Source organism: Bubalus bubalis, chromosome 3, assembly GCF_019923935.1.
Source record: "Bubalus bubalis isolate 160015118507 breed Murrah chromosome 3, NDDB_SH_1, whole genome shotgun sequence".
Classification (NCBI taxonomy): Eukaryota; Metazoa; Chordata; class Mammalia; order Artiodactyla; family Bovidae; genus Bubalus; species Bubalus bubalis.
This window is the reverse complement of record NC_059159.1, coordinates 219433-240961: the sequence shown is the minus strand read 5'-3', so window position 1 is coordinate 240961 and position 21529 is coordinate 219433. Positions and strand designations below refer to the sequence as shown.

General features: G+C 39.5%; 1 protein-coding gene across 9 annotated transcripts in view; it reads right to left on the bottom strand.

Annotated features, from left to right (window-relative positions):
* Positions 1–21529, bottom strand: part of HELZ (helicase with zinc finger) — a 151135-nt gene that overhangs the window by 34061 nt on the left and 95545 nt on the right. For all 9 annotated transcript variants that reach the window (XM_025279311.3, XM_025279314.3, XM_006046260.4 and 6 more), the window contains 4 exons: positions 16054–16258; positions 9923–9974; positions 8779–8969; positions 6883–7090 (listed from right to left, as the gene is read on the bottom strand). In XM_025279311.3, the coding sequence (XP_025135096.3) occupies positions 6883–7090; positions 8779–8969; positions 9923–9974; positions 16054–16258 (656 nt within the window). The remainder of the gene's footprint in view (positions 1–6882; positions 7091–8778; positions 8970–9922; positions 9975–16053; positions 16259–21529) is intronic.

The window sequence follows — 21529 nt, the reverse complement described above, 5'->3', positions numbered from 1 at the left end:
GCATACCATCCCTCTGGGTCGTCCCAGTGCACCAGCCCCAAGCATCCAGTATTGTGCATCGAACCTGGACTGGAGACTCGTTTCATACATGATATTATACATGTTTCAATGCCATTCTCCCAAATCTTATGCAAAGAAATAGAGGAAAAGAAAAGAATGGGGAAGACTAGAGATCTCTTCAAGAAAATCAGGGACACCAAGGGAACATTTCATGCAAAGATGGGCTCAATAAAGGACAAAAATGGTATGGACCTAACAGAAGCAGAAGATATTAAGATGAGGTGGCAAGAATACACAGAAGAACTATACAAAAAAACCCAGATAATCACAATGGTGTGGTCACTCACCTAGAGCCAGACATCCTGGAATGTGAAGTCAAGTGGGCCTTAGGAAGCATCACTAAGAACAAAGCTAGTGGAGGTGATGGAATTCCAGTTGAGCGATTTCAAATCCTAAAAGATGATGCTGCGAAAGTGCTGTACTCAATATGCCAGCAAATTTGGAAAACTCAGCAGTGGCCACTGGACTGGAAAAGGTCAGTTTTCATTCTAATCCCAAAGAAAGGAATTGTCAAAGAATGCTCAAACTACCTCACAATTGCACTCATCTCACACTAGCAAAGTAAAGCTCAAAATTCTCCAAGCCAGGCTTCAACAGTATGTGAACCGTGAACTTCCAGATGTTCAAGCTGGATTTAGAAAAGGCAGAGAAACCAGAGATCAAATTGCCAACATCCGCTGGATCATCAAAAAACCAAGAGAGTTCCAGAAAAACATCGACTTCTGCTTTATTGACTATGCTAAAGCCTTTAACTGTGTGGATCACAACAAACTGTAGAAAATTCTTTAAGAGATGCGATTACCAGACGACCTGACTTGCCTTCTTTGAAGTGTGTATGCAGGTCAAGAAGCAACAGAACTGGGCATGAAACAACGGCCTGGTTCCAAATCAGGAAAGGAGTACATCAAGGCTGTATATTGTCACCCTGCTTATTTAACTTCTATGCAGAATACATCATGAGAAACGTTGGACTGGATGAAGCACAAGCTGGAATCAAGATTGCTGGGAGAAATATCAATAACCTCAGATATGCAGGCAACACCACCCTTATGGCAGAAGGCAAAGAAGAACTAAACAGCCTCTTGATGAAAGTGAAAGAGGAGAGTCAAAAAGTTGGCTTAAAACTCAACATTCAGAAAAGTAAGATCATGGCATCTGGTCCCATCACTTCATCGCAAATAGATGGGGGAACAATGGAAACAGTGACAGACTTTATTTTTTGGAGGGGGGGGGGGCTCCAAAATCACTGCAGATGGTGATTGCAGCCATGAAATTAAGAGATGCTTGCTCCTTGGAAGGAAAGTTATGACCAACCTAGACAGCATAATAAAAAGCAGAGATATTATTTGCCAACAACGGTCTGTCTAGTCAAAGTTATGGTTTTTCTTGTAGTCATGTATGGATGTGAAATTTGGACTATAAAGAAAGCTGAGCACCAAAGAATTGATTCTTTGGAACTGTGGTGTTGGAGAAGACTCTTGAGAGCCCCCTGGAGTGCAAGGAGCTCCAACCAGTTAATCCTAAAGGCGATATCAGTCCTGGGTGTTCATTGGAAGGACTGATGCTGAAGCTGAAACTCCAATACTTTGGCCACCTCACGCGAAGAGCTGACTCATTTGAAAAGACCCTGATACTGGGATTGACTGAAGGAGGGAGAAGAAGGGGATGACAGAGCATGAGATGGTTGGATGGCATCACCGACTAAATGGACATGAGTTGCAGTAAACTCCGGGAGTTGGTGATGGACAGGGAGGCCTGGCGTGCTGCAGTCTATGGGGTCGCAAAGAGTCAGACACGGCTGATTGACTGAACTGAACTGAACTGAACTGAATAAATGGGTAGCTGAAATTCCAGAAGAGAAAAAGAGGTGAGACAGAAACAAATTCTAACAAAACAGAAGTCAAAGCTTTCCAAATTTGATGAAAACTGTAAACCCACATATCCAAGAAGCTCAACAAACCCCAAACCCAAGAAGCATGAATAAAACTACTCCAAGGAATATTATCCTAATCAAATTACTAAAACTAGTATAAAAAGAAACTCTTAAAAGTAGTTAGAGAAAAAAAGACATGTTATATACAGAAAAACAAAGATAAAGATGACATCAGATTTCTCACTGGAAACAATATAAGCAAGAAAAGGAAAAGATAAAAACTATCAACCAAGATTCTCTACCCTGGAAAAATCTTTCAAAAATGATAGTGAAATAAAAACATTTTCAGACATATACATGCTGAAAGAATTCATCACCAACAGGCTTGATGTACAAGGAGTGTTAAAAGAAGTCCTTCAGGCAGAAGAAAACTTATTCAAATAGAAACATGAATATCAAGATTATCAGAAATAAAACATGGAGATACAAAAGATTATTTCTCTTATTTAAAACACTTTAAAAAGATTCTTGGCTATTTCAATGAAAATAATAACAATGTTTGGGGCTTATAACATATGTAAAAGTAAAATGTATGAAAACAATACTTAAAGGCCAGAAGAGGAAAAACTGAAATACTGTAATGTTCTTTTGCTATACCTGAAGTGATAAAACATAAAATGGAAAGTAAACTGTGGTAAATTAACGATGAATGCTACTAACCGTAAAGCAAATACTAAAATAATAAAAAGAGCTAAAGCTAATAATCCAACAAAGGAGATAAAATGGAAACATAAAAAATATGCAACTAATTCAAAAGAAGGCAGAATCAAAGGAAAAAGGGAACAAAACCAGATTGGACAAATTTAAAACAGATAGGAAGATGATAAAATAACTCTATCAATAATCACATCAAGTATAAATGTTCTAGATCTGCCAACTAAACGACAGAGATTGTCACATTAGATTTTTTGTAAACGAAAAGAAATACACTTTAAGTATAAAGACGCAAACAGATTAAAAACAGAAGTTAAAACAAATACTGTGCTGCTGCTGCTGCTGCTAAGTCACTTCAGTCGTGTCCGACTCTGTGTGACCCCATAGACGGCAGCCCACCAGGCTCCCCATCCCTGGGATTCTCCAGGCAAGAACACTGGAGTGGGTTGCCATTTCCTTCTCCAATGCGTGAAAGTGAAAAGTGAAAGTGAAGTCGCTCAGTCGTGTCCGACTGTTGAGACCCCATGGACGGCAGCCTACCAGGCTCCTCCGCCCATGGGATTTTCCAGGCAAGAGTACTGGAGTGGGGTGCCATTGCCTTCTCCGAAGTACCGTGCTATCACTTGCCAAAAGAAAGCTGAAGTGTCTGCACTGATCTTCAGCAAAGTAGAGCACAGAGCAAAGAATATTATCAGAGATAAAGAAGTCCATTCCATAATGAAAAATGAGTTAATTAATCAAGAGTTGTTGTTGTTCAGTCGCTGAGTCGTGTCTGACTCTTTGTGACCCCATGAACTGTGGCATGCCAGGCTTTCCTGATCTTCACTATCTCCCTGAGTTTGCTCAAACTCATGTCCAAAGTATATAATTCTAAATGTTTATGTACCTAACCTCAGAAACTTCAAAAATCATCAAGAAAAAGTCAAAGGAAAAATAGATAAACACCAAAGGAAAAATATTTGGAGAATTCAATATTCCTCTCTCAATATCCATTTTTTAACAGGTAGACAGAAAATCAGCAAAGACAAAGCAGCCTTAAACAGTCCTATTAAGCAACCTGACCTGCGGCACTGGAGTGCTCCACTCTTATCCAATGTGCATGGAGCATTAGAAAGACGGACCACATCCTGAGCTGTAAAACAAATCTCAATAAGTTCAAAAGGATTCAGGTCATGCAAAGTGTGTTCCCTTATCACAACTGAATTAAAACTAGAAAGCAGTAAGAGAAAAATACTTAGAAAATCTCTAATAACTCACCTAAATTCACCTTTGTAAATAATCCATGGATCTAATTTTAAGAGAAATCAGAAAGTGTACTGGACTGAATGAAATAAAAATTAACACTGGGATTCTGCAGGATGCACTACTGGGGAGATACCTGTATCAATCCAGGCCTTCATCTTAACAAAATACGTGCAAGATTTGTAGTTTGAACAAAAATGTTTTTTAAGGCACAAAGTAAGGATCTTAAAGAAGAGAGAGACACTCTGTTCATATATCAGAAAATTAAATATTAAGATGTCAGTTCTCCCCCAAAACTGACCCACAGATTCAACCAATTCTAATCAAAATCCCAGCAGGCTTTCTAGTAGAAACTGATAAGCTGATTCTAAAATGTAGGTGAAAATGCAAAGGACCTGGAATAGAGTCTTCTGAAAAAGAAGAATAAAGTTGGAGGACTCATACTACCTGATTTCAAGACTCTCATAAAGCTATAGCACTCAAGAGGAGCATATGTGGCAAGAGTAAGCGCATGCGCCAGCAGAAGACAGCGCAGCCCTCGCACACGTGGCGAGGCGCCCGGTGACCGCAACGGCGGAAAGGAGACTGCTCTCAAACAATGGTGTTAGCTGTCTACAACAGCCAGGACATGGAAGCAACCTAGATGCCCATCAGCAGATGAATGGATAAGAAAGCTGTGGTACATATACGCAATGGAATATTACTCAGTTATTAAGAAGAATGCATTTGAATCAGTTCTAATGAGGTGGATGAAACTGGAGCCTATTATACAGAGTGAAGTAAGCCAGAAAGAAAAACACCAATACAGTATATCAAGGCATATATATGGAATTCAGAAAGATGGTAGCAATGACCCTGTACGCAAGACAGCACAAGAGACACAGATGTAAAGAACAGACTGTTGGACTCTGTGGGAGAGGGTGAGGGTGGGATGATTTGAGAGAATAGCACTGAAGCACGTATATTACCATATGTGAAACAGATCGCCAGTCCAGGTTCGATGCATGAGACAGGGTGCTCAGGGCTGGTGCACTGGGATGACCCTGAGGGATGGGATGGAGAGGGAGGTGGGACGGGGGGTTCAGGATGGGGAACACATGTACACCCATGGCTGATTCATGTTAATGTATGGCAAAAACCACTACAATACTGTAAAGTAATTAGCCCCCAATTAAAATAAATTAATTTTTGAAAAATAAATAAAAACAAAAAAATGGTGTTAGAACGACTGAGCATACATGTATGCAAAACAAAATGATCATACAGAAAATTTTCAATTCTTACCTCATACCATATATAAAAATTAACTCAAACTAGACCCTAATAGCAGCTGAAACTATTAAACTTCTAGAAAAAAACACAGAAGGCAAAAAAATTTCAGACATAATGCCAAAAACATGGCACATAGAAGAAAAAAAAAAATGAATAAACTGGACTTCATCAAAAATGGAAACTTCTATTCTTTGAAAGATACTGTTAAGAAAATTAAAAGGCAAGAGACAACCTAGGAGAAAATATTTTCAAAACGCACATCTAATTAAAGATTTTTATCCAGAATGTATAAAGAACTCTTATAACTTAGTAAGACAAGCCAATAAAAAAGTAGACAAAAGATATGAATAGACACTGCATCAAAGATGTATACATAACAAATACACCCAACGAAAAGATACTCAACATCATTGGTCACCAGGAACATGCAAAACAATACAGTAATTGGATACTATCAGATATCCATGAGCAAGGGTAAAACTTAAACAGCTGATGGCACTAAGAACTAAGAAGAACTAAAGAGCAACCAGAAATCTCACACATCGTAGAAATTAAAAATGGTTTCGGTCACTTTAGAAAACAGTATGGCAGTTTCTTACGAAGTTAACAAAAGTGCCAACATAACAGTTCATCCTGGGGATTTACCCAGGAGAAATGAAAATATGTTTGACACATGTTCATAGCAGCTTTACTCATGACAGCCAAAAATCAGAAATAATTAAGGACAGATAAAAACAATTCATGGATAAAGACAGTGTAGTTCATCCATACAAGGGACTACTAATCAACAGCAGAAAGGAACAAGCAACTGATACAGACAACACAAATTAACCTCAAAGTTTAAGTGAAGCTAAGTGAATGAGCCCAGACGCTACGATTTAACTTACATGACAGACTAAAGACAAAAGTACAGGACATAAGTCAGAGGAGCAGTCGCCTAGGGCTGGGGCTGGAGGAGGAGACTGACTGCAAAGGAATAAGAGGGTGTCTCTAGGGTAACGTAAAAATCTGAATCTCGATACTGGTGGTGGTGAACACCTCTATATATGTGTCAAAACACATCAAACTACATTTTAAAAGGCTGAATTTTACCATGTATAAATTATACCCCAATGAACTAGAGTTTAAAAAATATAGAGGGTAATTTTTCCTTATTTATAAATTCTAGTAGACAAGAGACTAGGATTTACAGAAGAAATAACTACTGCAAATCAATTATTGCCAGAGTAGTCCTTCATGTTTGCTACTAAGTCGCTTCAGTTGTGTCCGACTCTGTGCGACCCCATAGACAGAAGCCCACCAGGCTCTCCCGTCCCTGGGATTCTCCAGGCAAGAACACTGGAGTGGGGTGCCATTGCCTTCTCCGAGTCATTCATGTTTAGTATGCTACAAAAATATTTTGCATCAACAAAAATGTTTAACAGGAGAGGGCTTGCTGTCTCAGTTTTAAATGATTATCATTTAAAATAATCTAAATACTAACTTTTTTTTTCAGAAAATGGATAATATCAATCGTAAGTGACAGGCTGCATGCAAATTATGTATATCTGTGCACATATCTGTGTCTTCTGGAGAGAGGACCCAGGGTTTTTACATCGGATTCCTTCTCAAAGAGGTCTTCTATGAACAAGTTAACAATCATCCTGCTAAAGGAACTTTACATGGTGATACCACTTGGCATGTCATCAACTCATGAACATGAGAACAATGAAGCAGCTCACCGTTGCGACTTGGCTCATGTTGATCCTTCTCCTGATGCTGATTCTGTGGCTGCCCTACGCTGACAGGTGGGTGGTGCCCAAGGCCATAAGGAATAGGAGACCCACGTCCATGTGTCTGTAAGAGGTTCATGTTGTAGGCCACTGCTGCCTGGTGTGTAATGATTCGAGGATCAACCGCAAACCTGCCCTGGTATCCTGTCCATGGCACCTAGGTTATTACAAGAAACAAAATAATTGCTTTAAAGGCATTTTGGCAGTCAAACTGCTATAGTGCTATTAATTAGGAAAGAGCAAACACACAGAGATGTTAATTCTACCAAACTGAATAACTACAAAACGAATGCTGGTGGTAACAACCGGTAGAATGATGGTTGTATCTTAACTAGCTCTTTGAATCTTTAGTGTGGAAGGGAAAATTGATCATTTCCTGTATACACTAGGTTAGGAAGAAATCAAGGACTTAAAATAGGTATTAACAATTATTTTTTGAGGCATCGAATCATTTTATAGACTTGAATAATTTTCCTTCAATATGAATGTACATATATAACAGATTACCATGAAAATTGCCTTTTAAAGTCATAACTGTATAGATATATGGTTTAATAAACTTGAATAAAAGAACAGGGAAAAAATTTAAGAAAGAATTCAGTCTAAAGAGTTTCAACCCAAAAAAATATGTATTACTACCCTTTTATATGACTAACCAAATCATTTAAGGTTCATTTACTGTCAGCAAAATTCAAACAGGTCACTAATTTAACTAATGCTTCTGATTAATTAAACTACAGAAACAGAAAATTTCTTTAGGTGTGTCTAAATATATAATTGCTGCATATTAACACAAAAGGAATAAATACGATGACATCTGAGCTACCATCTCTATTATTTGAATCTAACTGTTAAATGCAGACTCTTAGAAATCTTATATAATAAAAGTCTCTGTGACCTAGCGAAATGAAATCTAGATCCTAAGCGACTTACTATTTAAAGCAGATGATGTATAATGTTGCCAGGCTGTCTGGGAAGAAATAACTCAACTAAAATTCCAAGTCTATGGGGAGTCGACATAAATGAGATACTTCTTATTGACAGTTATCCTCCCTGGCTGCCGTGAGTGTGAACTATCATGACCAATACGGCTGAAAAATGCCAGCAGCTATGCATTTTTGCATTTTGGGAGTGTGGACGGGGTGTCCAAGATCCTTGACAATGATCACCTCCATCTGAAATTATAGCACTTGTCTTAAATGAAAGAAATATTTTCTAGGCTAAAAATTCCTGAATTTGGAAATATTTGTTTAACAGTAAATTTTTCACTTACCAAAATATTCAAAAATCTTAAAGAAAATAAAAATGAGTTTTACATAAGTTGGAAGCCCTCTAAAAATCTAGGCAGTCTTAGAAATGATTTAATAATGTTTTTAAGTACAGGCAGGATTTTACAAGGAAGGCGTGGAATTCCTCAGATATGTTTAGATCCAAGGGAGCTAGACTACTCTATGCCTTTCTGTCTCTTTCTTAGGAAGCGTTAGTAAATTATATAAGAATGAAAAGGCAAAAGATAAAATAAAAACATCACTTTACAAAATAAGAGTCCAATTTACTAGCTCTGTTAACTTTTAGCCCAACTTTTCCCAGTAAAAATATTTAAAACAATACAAAGGCTTCTCAGTCAAAACATCCAATCTACAGATTTCTTGACAGCCACTGACAATCCAGTAACAAACTGTAAGCAACAATTCACATTTTTTGGGTCATAAGAGCTGCTTTTAAAGAAGCTTACAGGCACTGAAACGCTGAAAAAAGAGACTGGTAGAACACTATTTGGGTAGTAATTTAGTGAAGCCTATTTTATCTCATTCGATAGAGAGTATCTTAAAAACAGCTACTTACAGGTACAGGCACGGACATAACGACATTCCCTCCATAGACAGCAGGTACATAAAGAATACTTGTCCCAGTGTGAGGATCGATTCTTTGAACAGGACTTGGAGATTTCCCCAAATTTGGGTGAGGTCCAAGAGGAGGTGGAGGAGTATATGCTCTGATAGGATTGCCAATAAGCACAGAGGGACTGGGCTGAACTGAAAAACAAATAGAAAAAGGACATAATAGCTCTACATATTGACATAGACAAAAATAATTAAAGTCATCCCACAGCAAAATACATTTCCTAGGTTTGCCATAAGGTATCTTATAATCAAAGAGTTATCAGTGTGGAAGAGTAAAGCCTATTAAAAAAACATAATCATTTTACCACATTCACTGAAATTATTTGACTTGAGAGGTACAATGTATTTCTTTCATAAACTTTCCCACAAGGGAAGCCCAAGAATACTGGAGTGGATAGCCTATCCCTTCTCCAGCGGATCTTCCAGACCCAAGAATCCAACCGGGGTCTCCTGCATTTCAGGTGGATTCTTTCCCAACTGATCTATCAGGGAAGCCCTTTTATAAACTAGCGTAATTTTAAATGTCTTGCAAGGAGCTGGAGACATGTCTTTCAAGAGAGACAACCATACATATAACACATAAACATGCATATACAGTAAACATTCTTCTAAGAGTAGAAAACAAACACAATTCTTCAGAATAAAGTTCTGACCTGCAACTGTTACACAGTCATGTACAAAATGGTTAAGCAATTATTGTTTTAAAAGCATAATTCTGAAATTTTTTTAAATTTTTTGTGCTTTTTCTTTGATAATTCTGCAACATTTTGAATCAAATAAACTTTATCTTAAAATGTATAAACAAACATTTGTAAGATATCAATGATATATCAATATTATATCAAAACCTTATACTGCACAGGAGGCTTAAATGTTCATCCTCACAACTTCTAGAGTATGTACCTTGGTGCCCATAAAACCACCCCCTGACAGATATGACATATCAAAGCATTCGCAAAAACAGTTGTGTTAAATAAAAGTTGGCTGAGTTCCAAAGTGTCTGCATGTCCCTGTCCCCATGAAATTTGGGATAAATGTCTTACATCACAAAAACAAGTTTTCATAGGACTAATTCTTCCACTTACCAATTCCATCATTCTGGAAATGATCATTCTGGGTATGATGGAGGCTTTTCCCCTTTACAGAAAAACACAAATGTATAATAATTTAAACATACCTAATATGAAAGAACAATAACCATTTTCCTAGTCCCATGCAAAAGAAATGTACAGAACAACAATTAAAATTTAAAGATTGTGAGTCTGTAATTAACAACCATTAGATGCCTCTGAGCTGAGTTTCTGTTTTAAACACTAAGTCATGGTGCTAGGCCTCAAGTTTCCTCAACTTCAAATTAAGGGTACTTAAAATTCTTTTTTCTTTTTAAATGAATTTTTATGTTAAAAGAAATATGCACCAATATGACTGACACCTAAATTCTATTCCTTTGCAGCTTCTCTATCAATTCTCTATGAATTAGATGAGGATGTAAAAGCTCTCTTCGAGGGAAACATATCAGTCTTCAACTCTTGAGGATAAGAACCTTTAAAATAATGACATGGACGTAAATATGCTTTGGGTGTAAGATATTTTGAGTATGATTCATGGTGGTCTTACACTGTAAAATTTACTGAGTGAACAGGAAAGTACATAGTGTCATAATCTGCTTACAATAATGTACAAGTTTTCTAGAATGTAATGTGGCAGTGCATGTCAAAAGCATCAGAAATGTGCATACACTTTAACACAGTGATCGCACTGGTAGGGATCTAAATGGCCATCAATAGAAAATTTAATAAAATAAGCAATGGCAGATTCATACAGTGGCATTAAAAATGATGACTCTGGGGCAGAAATAACATTTGAAGAAACAATGGCTGTGCGTGTCTAGACTTTAAAACTTTTCCTTTCTCTTTCCATGGGCTGAATTGAACACACTAAGCCACTGTATAGCACAAGTAAGCACACTACACAACTCACCCTTCAGCCACATGAATTTTTCATTTTGTATATTACACCTGAAAGCTCAAGTAGGGGTAATGTCTACAGCAAGAAGAAACGTTCATTCTTGACTAGAGCAAAGGTCAGTGATGCCTCATTTATCTCCCTATCAGTTAGCACTTTAAATACCCAGATCATCCAGCTGGTTAGAGATGGGTACGCAAGGGCAGCTAAGCTCTAACTCTTAAAAAGTTAAAAAAAAAACAAAACCAAAAACAGTCCAGGAAGAATCATAGTTGGTTCATTAACCAGAGAAGGTTCACAGTAACTGTCATTAGCTATAAAAACAAACAAACAAACAAACAAAACCAAAAAACGAGCTTCTGAGGAAGAGAGAAGTGAAAAGAAAAGCAGGCAGAAGAAAGGAGAGCAAGTGAGCACAAGGAGCGCACGGCAAGGACGGCAGCACAGCGGGAAGATGAGAAGCACAGGCAGTTAGAAGTGAGAACAGGAGCGGCCGCAGGCAGGCGCTCGGCAGAAGAAAGGGGAGCCAGTGGCACAGAGATAAGATTGGTCCAAGAGGTTAACAAACTGTTCAGATTTCTTAGCCGGTAAACCCGTCAACCAGGGGCCGCTGTGTAGCACGTGGAGAAAACACAGCAGTGTAGTCAGTGTGGGAGGCAGAACAGTCCCCCAGAGATATGTCCACCTCAATCCCTGGCCCCATGTTACGGGGCAAAGGGGACTCTGCAGATCTAACTAAAGACAATACAGGAAGATTATCCTGGATTATCTGGGTAGATCCAATCTAATCACATGAGCCTTAAAACAAGGGAAATCTCTCCAGCTGGAGTCAGAGATGCGGTAGAAAAGGCAGTAAGGGATGTGGCAGAAGGGGAAGTCAGAGATTCCCAGAGACAGAAGGCTGCATGCACTGCTGAGAGCTCTGAGATGCGGGGCCACAGTGGGGAACTGGAGAGAAGTCATCCAAGGCTAAAAATGGCTCCCAGGTGACAGCCAGCAGAGAGACAGGAACCCCAGTCCTTACAGCCACCAAGACTGGATTCTGCCAACAGCCTGCATGACCTTAGATAAGAGCCCAGCTGACCAACACCTTGATCCTGGCCTCCTGAGGTGCAGAGCCAAGAAACCAACCAAAACAGCCTGGACATCTGACTCAAAGAAATGTGAGATAGGAAATGCGTGTTGTTTCAAGTCACTTAGTGTGTGCTTACTTGTTACGGCAGCAACAGGAAACCAACACAGAGAGTAATAATAGTCTAGAGTAGACAAGACACATCAGCACCGTGGTGCTATGTTGATCACCTGAGTGGAAGAGAAGCTTGGAAAGATAACATCCACATCTCAGTGCTGTTGTGATGACTCTGTGAGGCAGGCGATGCATGTGAAGTCCGAAAGGACCTGAATGCCTGGGACTTTATCTGTTTACCTCCTTAATGATTCCCTGAACCTACAGCATCTCCTGGCCCAATGAATGGTGCTGAATAAATGGGGGAAAAAAGCAACCTGAGGACTCTCACATTAAAAGACAGTGTACTATCTTCAAGCGCAACCGGCACCGGTATGGTTCACTGCAGTTCAATGTGGTTCAGTGCTGGAAAGCTCGTCCAGCGTATTTAGACCTAGTGTGCAATGGCAGGGCAGTAAGTGTGCGTGGTCTATGCAAAACACACACTGCTTGGTAGCATATGAACAAAATAATAATGCAGCAGTCAGCTGGGACTAACTGTAAAAGTCATTCTATGATGATAATTCCAAACTTTTGTGAATAAATCTCAGAAAGTACGCATACCTCTGGTAGAAAGATCATAAGTAAATGCAGTTCATATCATCTATTTTTTGAGGATTGTCTTTTTTTTTTAACTCCACCGTTTATTCATTCAATTAATTATTTTTCATTCACTCATTCTTGCATCACTTTCCATTTATTCATTCAACAAATGTCTGTGAGGGCCCACGACATGTCCACCCTGGCTGCTGCTGCTGCTGCTAAGTCACTTCAGTCGTGTCCGACTCTGTGTGACCCCATAGACGGCAACCCACCAGGCTCCGCCGTCTCTGGGATTCTCCAGGCAAGAACACTGGAGTGGGTTGCCATTTCCTTCTCCAATGCGTGAAAGTGAAAAGTGAAAGGTAGAGGCTAACGTAAGACTAAGACACACACAAGTAGCTGGAGACAGTGAGGAATGACCCACAAACTACAGTCCAGAAAACAATGCTACAGTCTGCTCAGAAGATCCATTTCTGAATACTATCTACCCTCTGAATACCTTTCAGAGAGGTACAAATGAACCCTTTCCATTTTAGCAGCCTCTCAACACTGCTCCAGCATGGAGCCTAGGACTAAGCAGACCGAAGACAGGCAAATCAAGTCCTCCATACGCACTCTGTAGGCACCTGTGAAACAGATGCTTTCCATAAATACCTGATGCCTGGAGACAGTGAGGCACGCAAGCTTACCTGGGACTACCTGCCGCTCCTCACATCTGAAATATTTGGCACCTTCACTAAACCACAGGACCGACACCTCAGTGAGCAGAAAAAAGCTACTTGATTGATAAACAGCTGGGGGCATGCTTTCCTGCCAAAGACGGTCCTGAGGAAGCAGGTCCCAGAGCATGTTCAAGCATCACCCACCCCTGGATGACTTTATCCACATTAAATCTTGCTGGGATTTTAAGTCTTAGCCCAACATTAACAACACTAAGCTTTAACATTTCTTACGCAAAGAACTGTATTAAAAGTTAAACATTAAGGAAACTTGGCAGGGAGGGGAATGACGTGGCTTAACGTCATGTTTTCAGAAATAGCATTTTTATTGCAGTGAAGTAAATTCCTCTTCATCAAAAGAGTCTAGCATATGAAATAAATTATCCAAAATTTGTTTCAAAATTCTCCATTGTGTATATGCGGTGGTGGTAGAGTGAGAGAAGTGGGCTGTAGGTGAAACAAAATTAAAGATAAATTGATAGTTAAATGAAGCCAAATGATACAGACTTCCTTATACTATTCTATTTATGTATACATTTGAAATTTTCTATACTAGAAAGCTAGATTTAAAATAATGATTCCAGTACAAATTCAATCCTCAAAACAATTTAATAGAAATAAAATAAAGTACTGGGGAGTGAAGGGAGAGAGGATGACAAAAATAACCTTTGACTCACTATACCTTAGTTATCTAAAGTCACTATTATCACATGTGAACAAATAATAACTTTAAATAGCCAGGTATATAAACAGTTTAGTGAACCACTGTGTTAGTGACAGTAAAATAACAGATGATACCCACTGGATCAATGAAGAAAATTTCCTAAAACATTAAAAAGAAAAAACTCGGAAAACAGCTACTGTGGCCTTTAATTACACAGTCTTCCTGTTGAAAGAAGAAAGCCACATGGCACTCTCCGGGACGCATGACGATCTTTATTTACTTATCAGATCCTTACTGAGCGCCCACTCCGTGCGGAGAGGGGCTAGGTGCTAGGTGCCATAAAGAGTACAGAGACTTGGAGTTTTGGCTTCAGGGAGCTTAGAGTTTTAGAAAAGCAAGTGGATTCAATACATATTTTCTTTACCTTTAAGATAAAAACAAAAGCAAACTTCAGGATCTTGCTTAGGGTCAGTACACATCTAGTATCATGGCTTAAATATAGCTACATCTATCATACATTGAGTAATGTTAAGACTGGTCAATTAAAAATTTATTGTAGTTATGGTATTTTAAGAATGTGCAAAAGGTATAATGTCTTTGCAACATTTTAAATATAAAACAATAAAGTTTAAGAGCTTCTAACTGGGTTTCCACTCTTCACACACTTTAAGCTACTCGCTGCTCCCTGAGAGCTCGCTCTCTCTCATGCCTCTTGCTTTTTGTCTGAGCTCCTTATTGGGCATCACTCACTCATCTTCTAAGCACCTATGATAAACCAGATGCTGTTCTGGGCACAGAGGCTGGAGCAGCAACTAATACAGGCAAAAACGTTTGCCCCCAAGGGAGCTTCTACCCTAAGTTTCTGACACATCTCCCCACTCTTGCCCTCACTCCATTCACTCGGTGCTCTCCTAAGCAGTATCTCCATAGAGGGAACTACCCTAAACTTCCACACTTATGGGATGTACTTCCTCTGACCATCATCCCTCCAACATCTACCGCAAGAAGACTGGAGCTAATTTGCTTCTCTAGCACACACTGTAATGGCTGTCACACAGAAGAAACTTAGCTATTTGATAAATAAGTTATTAGTTTGTTCATAGTTTAAACTTTAGAAATCTAGAGGATTCAGTTATGCAAAATGCTTAATCTCCTAGCAATCCCAAATCAATGAAGCATTACTGCACATCAGGTCCATTTCTATTAAACTCAGACAACGGTATATTAACATGGGAAAATCAGTTCTCATCTCAGTTGAATACCTACTCAGCTAAAAGGTTCAAGATATTAAACCAATAATTACTTCTTACACCTTATGTTTTACGTTTTTAAAATGAAGCCCCAAATTGGCATACTCTCTCAATTCATGTCAGTAAGTTTAATATCATGCTGATGACTATAAATATCCCCCCCAAACCAGAATAAATACTAAAGAGACCACTCTCATAGCTTTCTTTTCTAGATGGTAAGTGCAAGCATTTCGTTTTTTTTAGGCAATCTAGCAAATAAACAGCTGTTTCTGCCCAAAATAACTATAGTTCAAAAGTAGAAATGGCCCTGATTCCCCCACATCCAATCCCAATGCCTGGACTGTTTCTTACAACAAATTCTTAACAACAAACAATTCAAGTTATCTATAGGAAGTTGGCCAATTTTCTCACTGTGTCAAATTCCACTTGAAACTAGCCGATCATCAATAAGAGATGAGAACTATTTTCTTTATACAAATATTGTTATATTATTCCTTGTAAAAAAAAATGCTGTAAGAGCATGGTTTTAATACGTGTGACAGTCTTTTAAGCTGCTTTGCTTTATTCATGTCTTGCTAAAGTATATCTATCAGTAGAGAGGACTGGGAGATTATATTAAACAAAGGACCCAGTCAGGTCCTTGAAAACGTTTTGAGGATGATAATGCCATTAAGTAGCATGGCTGATCAACACACCATATTTTCACTTACATGCCCACACTGCACAAGCTCCTTGCAGAAACTGCTGGCTGTCAACCCCAATACTTGAAGTAACCTGAGGCCCAAAACAGCTCTGACACCTCAGTATGTCCTCTTGCTTTAAGCTCTCCGCTTTCACTAACGGGCTTTACCTTGGGGGGTGACTGCTGCGGTTTGGTGGTGTTTCCCGTGTGCTGTACTCTTAGAGCCCGGGGTATAAATTCAGGTGCCAGTGGGTTCAACACGTATGTCTTCTTTAGTTCTAAAGCCTCTAGCTGAGCTTTGATCTGTTCAAAAGTGATTCCATGCAGGCTATTGTTTTCATGACACAGGGCAATAAACCGCTCCCAAAATTTCCTACAGAAAAGATTTAGATCAGTTTGCAATTAAAGTGGACAAGATCACAGAAATGACTGTAAGCCACTAAAGATAATTTAGGATCCCCTCTCCCACTCCAACCCCAAACCCTTAGGTCCAATATTCATCTATGATTCAGGTATACGCTTCCCGCCAGATCACAGGACTTTGGAAGTGTGGTTCTGAAGCTCAGTCACATCTAGTACCGTGGGATATACAAATTCTCAATTCATTCTGGTGGACCACACAGTCAGTGCTCGACTATGCATACAAAAAGGTTTGTTATCCACACAATAAGCAAGGATTTCAGAACTGATAAGAAGTAACTAGTTACTACCATACTTTTCTTTTAATTAACTGATGCCTGTCACAGCACAGCTTATAACATTAATTGACTACGTTAAAAGAGTTAAATTATGAAAAATAAAGGAAGTCGGAATGCTAATTTTAATGATTATCTCCTAATCAAATTAAAAAATACTAATGGAGAAAAATACATTCAAAATTGTTCCAGTCGTACACTGTTGTTCCTAAAGTTTTGAAAACTGATCTCCAAATAGTAAAAATATTACATATATATTACAAAAGACAACATATAAAAAGTTTAAAGATTTTAAATGATTATTATAAATATGCATCAGTTCAGTTCAGTTCAGTCAGTTGTGTCTGACTCTTTGCGACCCCATGGACTGCCGCATGCCAGGCCTCCCTGTCCATCAATAACTCCTGGAATTTACCCAAACTCATGCCCACTGAGTTGGTGATGCTATCCAACCATCTCATCCTCCGTCGTCCCCTTCTCCTCCCGCCTTCAATCCTTCCCAGTATCAGGATCTTTTCAAATGAGTCAGTTCTTCCCATCAGGTGGCCAAAGTACTGGAGTTTTCGGCTTCAACATGAGTCCTTCCAATGAACATTCAGGACTGATTTCCTTTAGGATGGACTGGTTGTATCTTGCAGTCCAAGGGACTCTCAAGAGTCTTCTCCAACACCACAGTTCAAAAGCAGCAATTCTTCGGTGCTCAGCTTTCTTTAAATATACATACCTATTTTTAATATGAGGCTCACATAATGTTTTATTATGTTATGAAAGCTGTGTGATATGAGTTCTTCCCAAGTTGGTATCCTTGTGTCCAGGTGGACAGCAGGTAATCAAAATGGCTTCAAGAAGCATAAATACAAAGCTGTATATCACAAAAGTCAGTATATGAATGGGAGTGGAGTTAAAGTATTTATAAAACTGCAGATATTAATTTCAAACTATGTTTCTCTTACATATGCTTTTTCTAATTTTTTAAAGATGAGTTTAAGAAATAAGTACAGAAAAAATTTGGCCTCCACGTCAACAGGAAAAGTAAAAATGCTACAAGATAATACATACGTTGAAGAAAACTCTTGAGAACCCTTGGACTGCAAGGAGATCAAACCAGTCAATCCTAAAGGAAATCAGTCCTGAATTGTCATTGGAAGGACTGATAATGAAGCTCCAATACTTTGGCCACCTGATGTGAAGAGCTGACTCATTAGAGAAGACCCTGATGCTGGGAAAGATTGAGGGTGGGAGGAGAAGGGGACGACAGAGGATGAGATGGTTGGATGGCATCACCATCCAACCATCGATGGACATGAGTGAGCAAACTCCGGGATTTGGTGATGGACAGGGAAGCCTGGGGTGCTGCTGTCCACTGGGTCACAGAGAGTCAGACACCACTGAGCAACTGAATTGAACTGAGTTGAGTAAGTATGTATTTCTGACAATAAGACATAAAGGCTAACAAGATGGTCACTGAGCCACTGAAAGTGTGTGTCACTAAGAAATGCTCTTTTATTCTTAAGAACCTTTCCACAGGAATCAAGTTTTTATTTTCATAGTCTGATAGCAAAGGGAAGATGGTTGTCAACATAGCACTCAGGATCTAAAAATCCATGAAGTCTCTCTACTCTTTTGATAAAATCCCACAATGTTCAACTGCATTAACATTTATCAACACATTCCACTACATGCTGTATTAAAAAGGAAGTTTTTTTGGTCTAATTGATAAAGTAACAATTTCATAGAGTGACATTTCATATTCATGTGAAGTTAAAGACACAGCAAAACAAGGAGAGAGTGGACTGACTTTACTATAGCCCAGTTTTTAATATTAAATTCTTGTATTTCATTCCCAGCTTACATAGCCAAAATGCTAGAACTTCTTCTATTTCAAGCTCCTTTTAAAACTCCATACCCTGCCCCTATACTCCTCTCACCGACCTCAATGCACTGAGTAACGCCCAGTGAAGCGGAACTGTGAACCAGCCTCACGTGCCACAAGAAGCTGGCAGCTTCCTGACAAGGCTCTGTCTGTAACAGAGGTTCCCAACCTTTGGGGCACCAGGGGCCAGTTTCATGGAAGACAAATTTTCCACGGACAGAGATGGGGGAAGGGGATGGTTTAGGGATGATTCAAGCACAGGGCTGAGCTCCTTTGAGAATCCAAAGCTGCTGCTGATCTGACAGGATGCGGAGCTAGGGGGTAACGTGAGCACAGGGAAAGGCTGTCCACAGGCACGGAGCTTGCCTGCCTTGCTCTCCTCCTGGGGTGCAGCCTGCTCTGTGGCCCAGGGGCTGAGAAACCCTGGTCTGTACGATCCCAGGGATCTCAAGGCACAGATTTCAAGTTAAAGGACACCATTTCAGAAGTAACACTGACCACTGGCTATAAGCTCATCAAGCTAAAACAACTCCAAAAGCAGCCTGGAATCTCCCTCTTAAACTTCACTGTCTCCTGATTGCCCTGGGGAGGTCAAGTACAAGGGTTCCAGATCTAGCCTGCCTGGGCCTCAGTCAAGGCTCAGTCAGCTGGGCAAGTTATTTAACCTCTTCTCCTACCTCAGTCCCCTCATGTGTAAAACAGGGCACCAACAGTATCATTATTATATTTTATCACTTAATATACATGCTTTACTTCTCCACTTTTAAACCTTGAGAGAAACGTATTTTTTCCTTCAAAAATTCTTACAGCCAGAAAGACTCCTTTCTCTCTGTGAAGGCTCTTTCACAGACTATTTCACTGTTCTTGACTCGGAACTTGAATGAAATACTGGTGGCTCAGACGGTAGAGCGTCTGTCTACAATGCGGGAGACCCGGGTTTGATCCCTGGGTTGGGAAGATCCCCTAGAGAAGGAAATGGCAATCCACTCCAGGATTATTGCCTGGAAAATCCCATGGACAGAGGAGCCTGGTAGGCTACAGTCCATGGGGTCGCAAAGAGTCGGACACGACTGAGCGACTTCACTTTTACACATGGTATTATGAGGCATTTCAGAACACCTAACTCGAAGATCACTTGAGAAATTCAATACTCAGACGGAAAATTTACACTAGGTTATTTAAATGCTTCATCAATTCTCAGTCACTCCATAAAATGTTAACATGTTACGTAATGCTGGTTAGAGAACACAAGTGTGTCTCTACGAGAAAACAAAACCTTACTGTCACTCAGCACATGAACACAAAGTCTGCTTTTAGTTTCATGCCAACCTTGCTTCTAGGATCATGGATAAAACACTGAAAATTCATTTGGTGTCCTTATTTCACACAGAGAGAGGGTGTGTGTGCGCACATACACATATACACACGTCTCCACATCTGTGAAATATGTTTATATAGAGTTTATCTTATAGAGTAGATGAAGTGAAGTGAAGTGAAGTCGCTCAGTCATGTCCGACTCTTTTCGACCCTGTGGACTGTAGCCCACCAGGCTGCTCCGTCCATGGGATTCTCCAGGCAAGAAAACTGGAGTGGGTTGCCATTTCCTTCTCTAGGGGATCTTCCCAACCCAGGGATCGAACCCAGGTCTCCCACATTGCAGGCAGATGCTTTAACCTCTGAGCCACCAGGGGAAGCCCTATAGAGTAGATGGAATTCACTAATAAAGTCACTTCAAAAGAAGATCTTTTCCAAACATGCTTGTTTGGAGAAAATGTACAATCCCCCCCTGCCCACCCCCGCCCACTCCCTCCCCCCACCGGCCCCCTCTGCCTCTCCCTCTTCAGGACGCTTTTATCCACACATGCACCACTTCCTGGGAGAGGCAAGGTAACTCAGCAAAAAGAGTGTGGGTTTTGAAGTCAATGTGACATCTGTTTGAATGAGCTATGTGGCCCTGGGCAGAAACTGAAGCTCTACTTCAGGCTGCCCATTTAGAATGCAAATAAAATACCCACAAGTGCAGGGTTATTGCGATGACTGAAGAGGCTGAGTGTGCAAAGCACTTGACCCAGCACCCGGCGCTGAGAAAGCTGTCAATAAACAGCAGTTACTATACTAAATACTTGGTGGTTTGGCGAGCAGGAGAAGGGAAAGTTCCCCACATTCATTTAGAGTTAACAGGAAAATTCTGTTTAAAAATACTTTACAACAAATAAAGATTATATAACTGGCTGCCTTCTAAACTGATATACTATACACAGTAATTATTCCTAAAAACTTGATCAGTATTTGGAAGTATCGCATCAGTTTTGTATAAACATCATATGAGGGATGAGTCAGACAGCCTGACCACCTCAAACCACAAAGAGCCTACACCTTCATCACTACAGCACCCAAGGACCATGATATGTTCTCCAGGGTCACTTGTATTTTGAGATTAATTTAATTCCTAATGAAACTGGAAAGAGTGAAGCATAAATATCCATATGCCTCAACTATCAGCACTTGGGTTATACAGTTCATTAAACTGTTCAAATGACACAGACAATCAGCATTCCCATTCAGCTACAGGGCATGTCATTTTCTCTCCCTACACAGTGTACTGACTTCTTTGAAAATATTTTACCCAGCTTATACATTAATGTGAGGTCCTTGACACACTCCAACTGAGTAGTGAGACATAAACAACCAATAGACCTGGCTTCAAGTTAAAAATTAGCCTGAGAGCATGGCCTCAAAGAATTCTGAGGAATAAAAAATAATTTTTTTAAATGCAAAATTTAAGATATTTTACAACAGAATTGTTTAGCTATATAAAACAAACCATGGACCATTCAAATTTTATTTCCTTAAAAATAAAAGGTTATTGTTCATAATGTAGCCATAAATTAAACTCTATCTGACTCCATTGTTAATGGCTTTCCCCTATAAAGTATATTAACTTCGTTTGGAGTCTAATATACACAGCTTACTCGTAAATTAAAGGTCCCAAACTGTCTCCCTTCCCCAAAAGTACTTTTTTCCTGCTGAGACAGGAAAACAGATAATAAACTGCTGCTCTATCTGTCCTCCAACA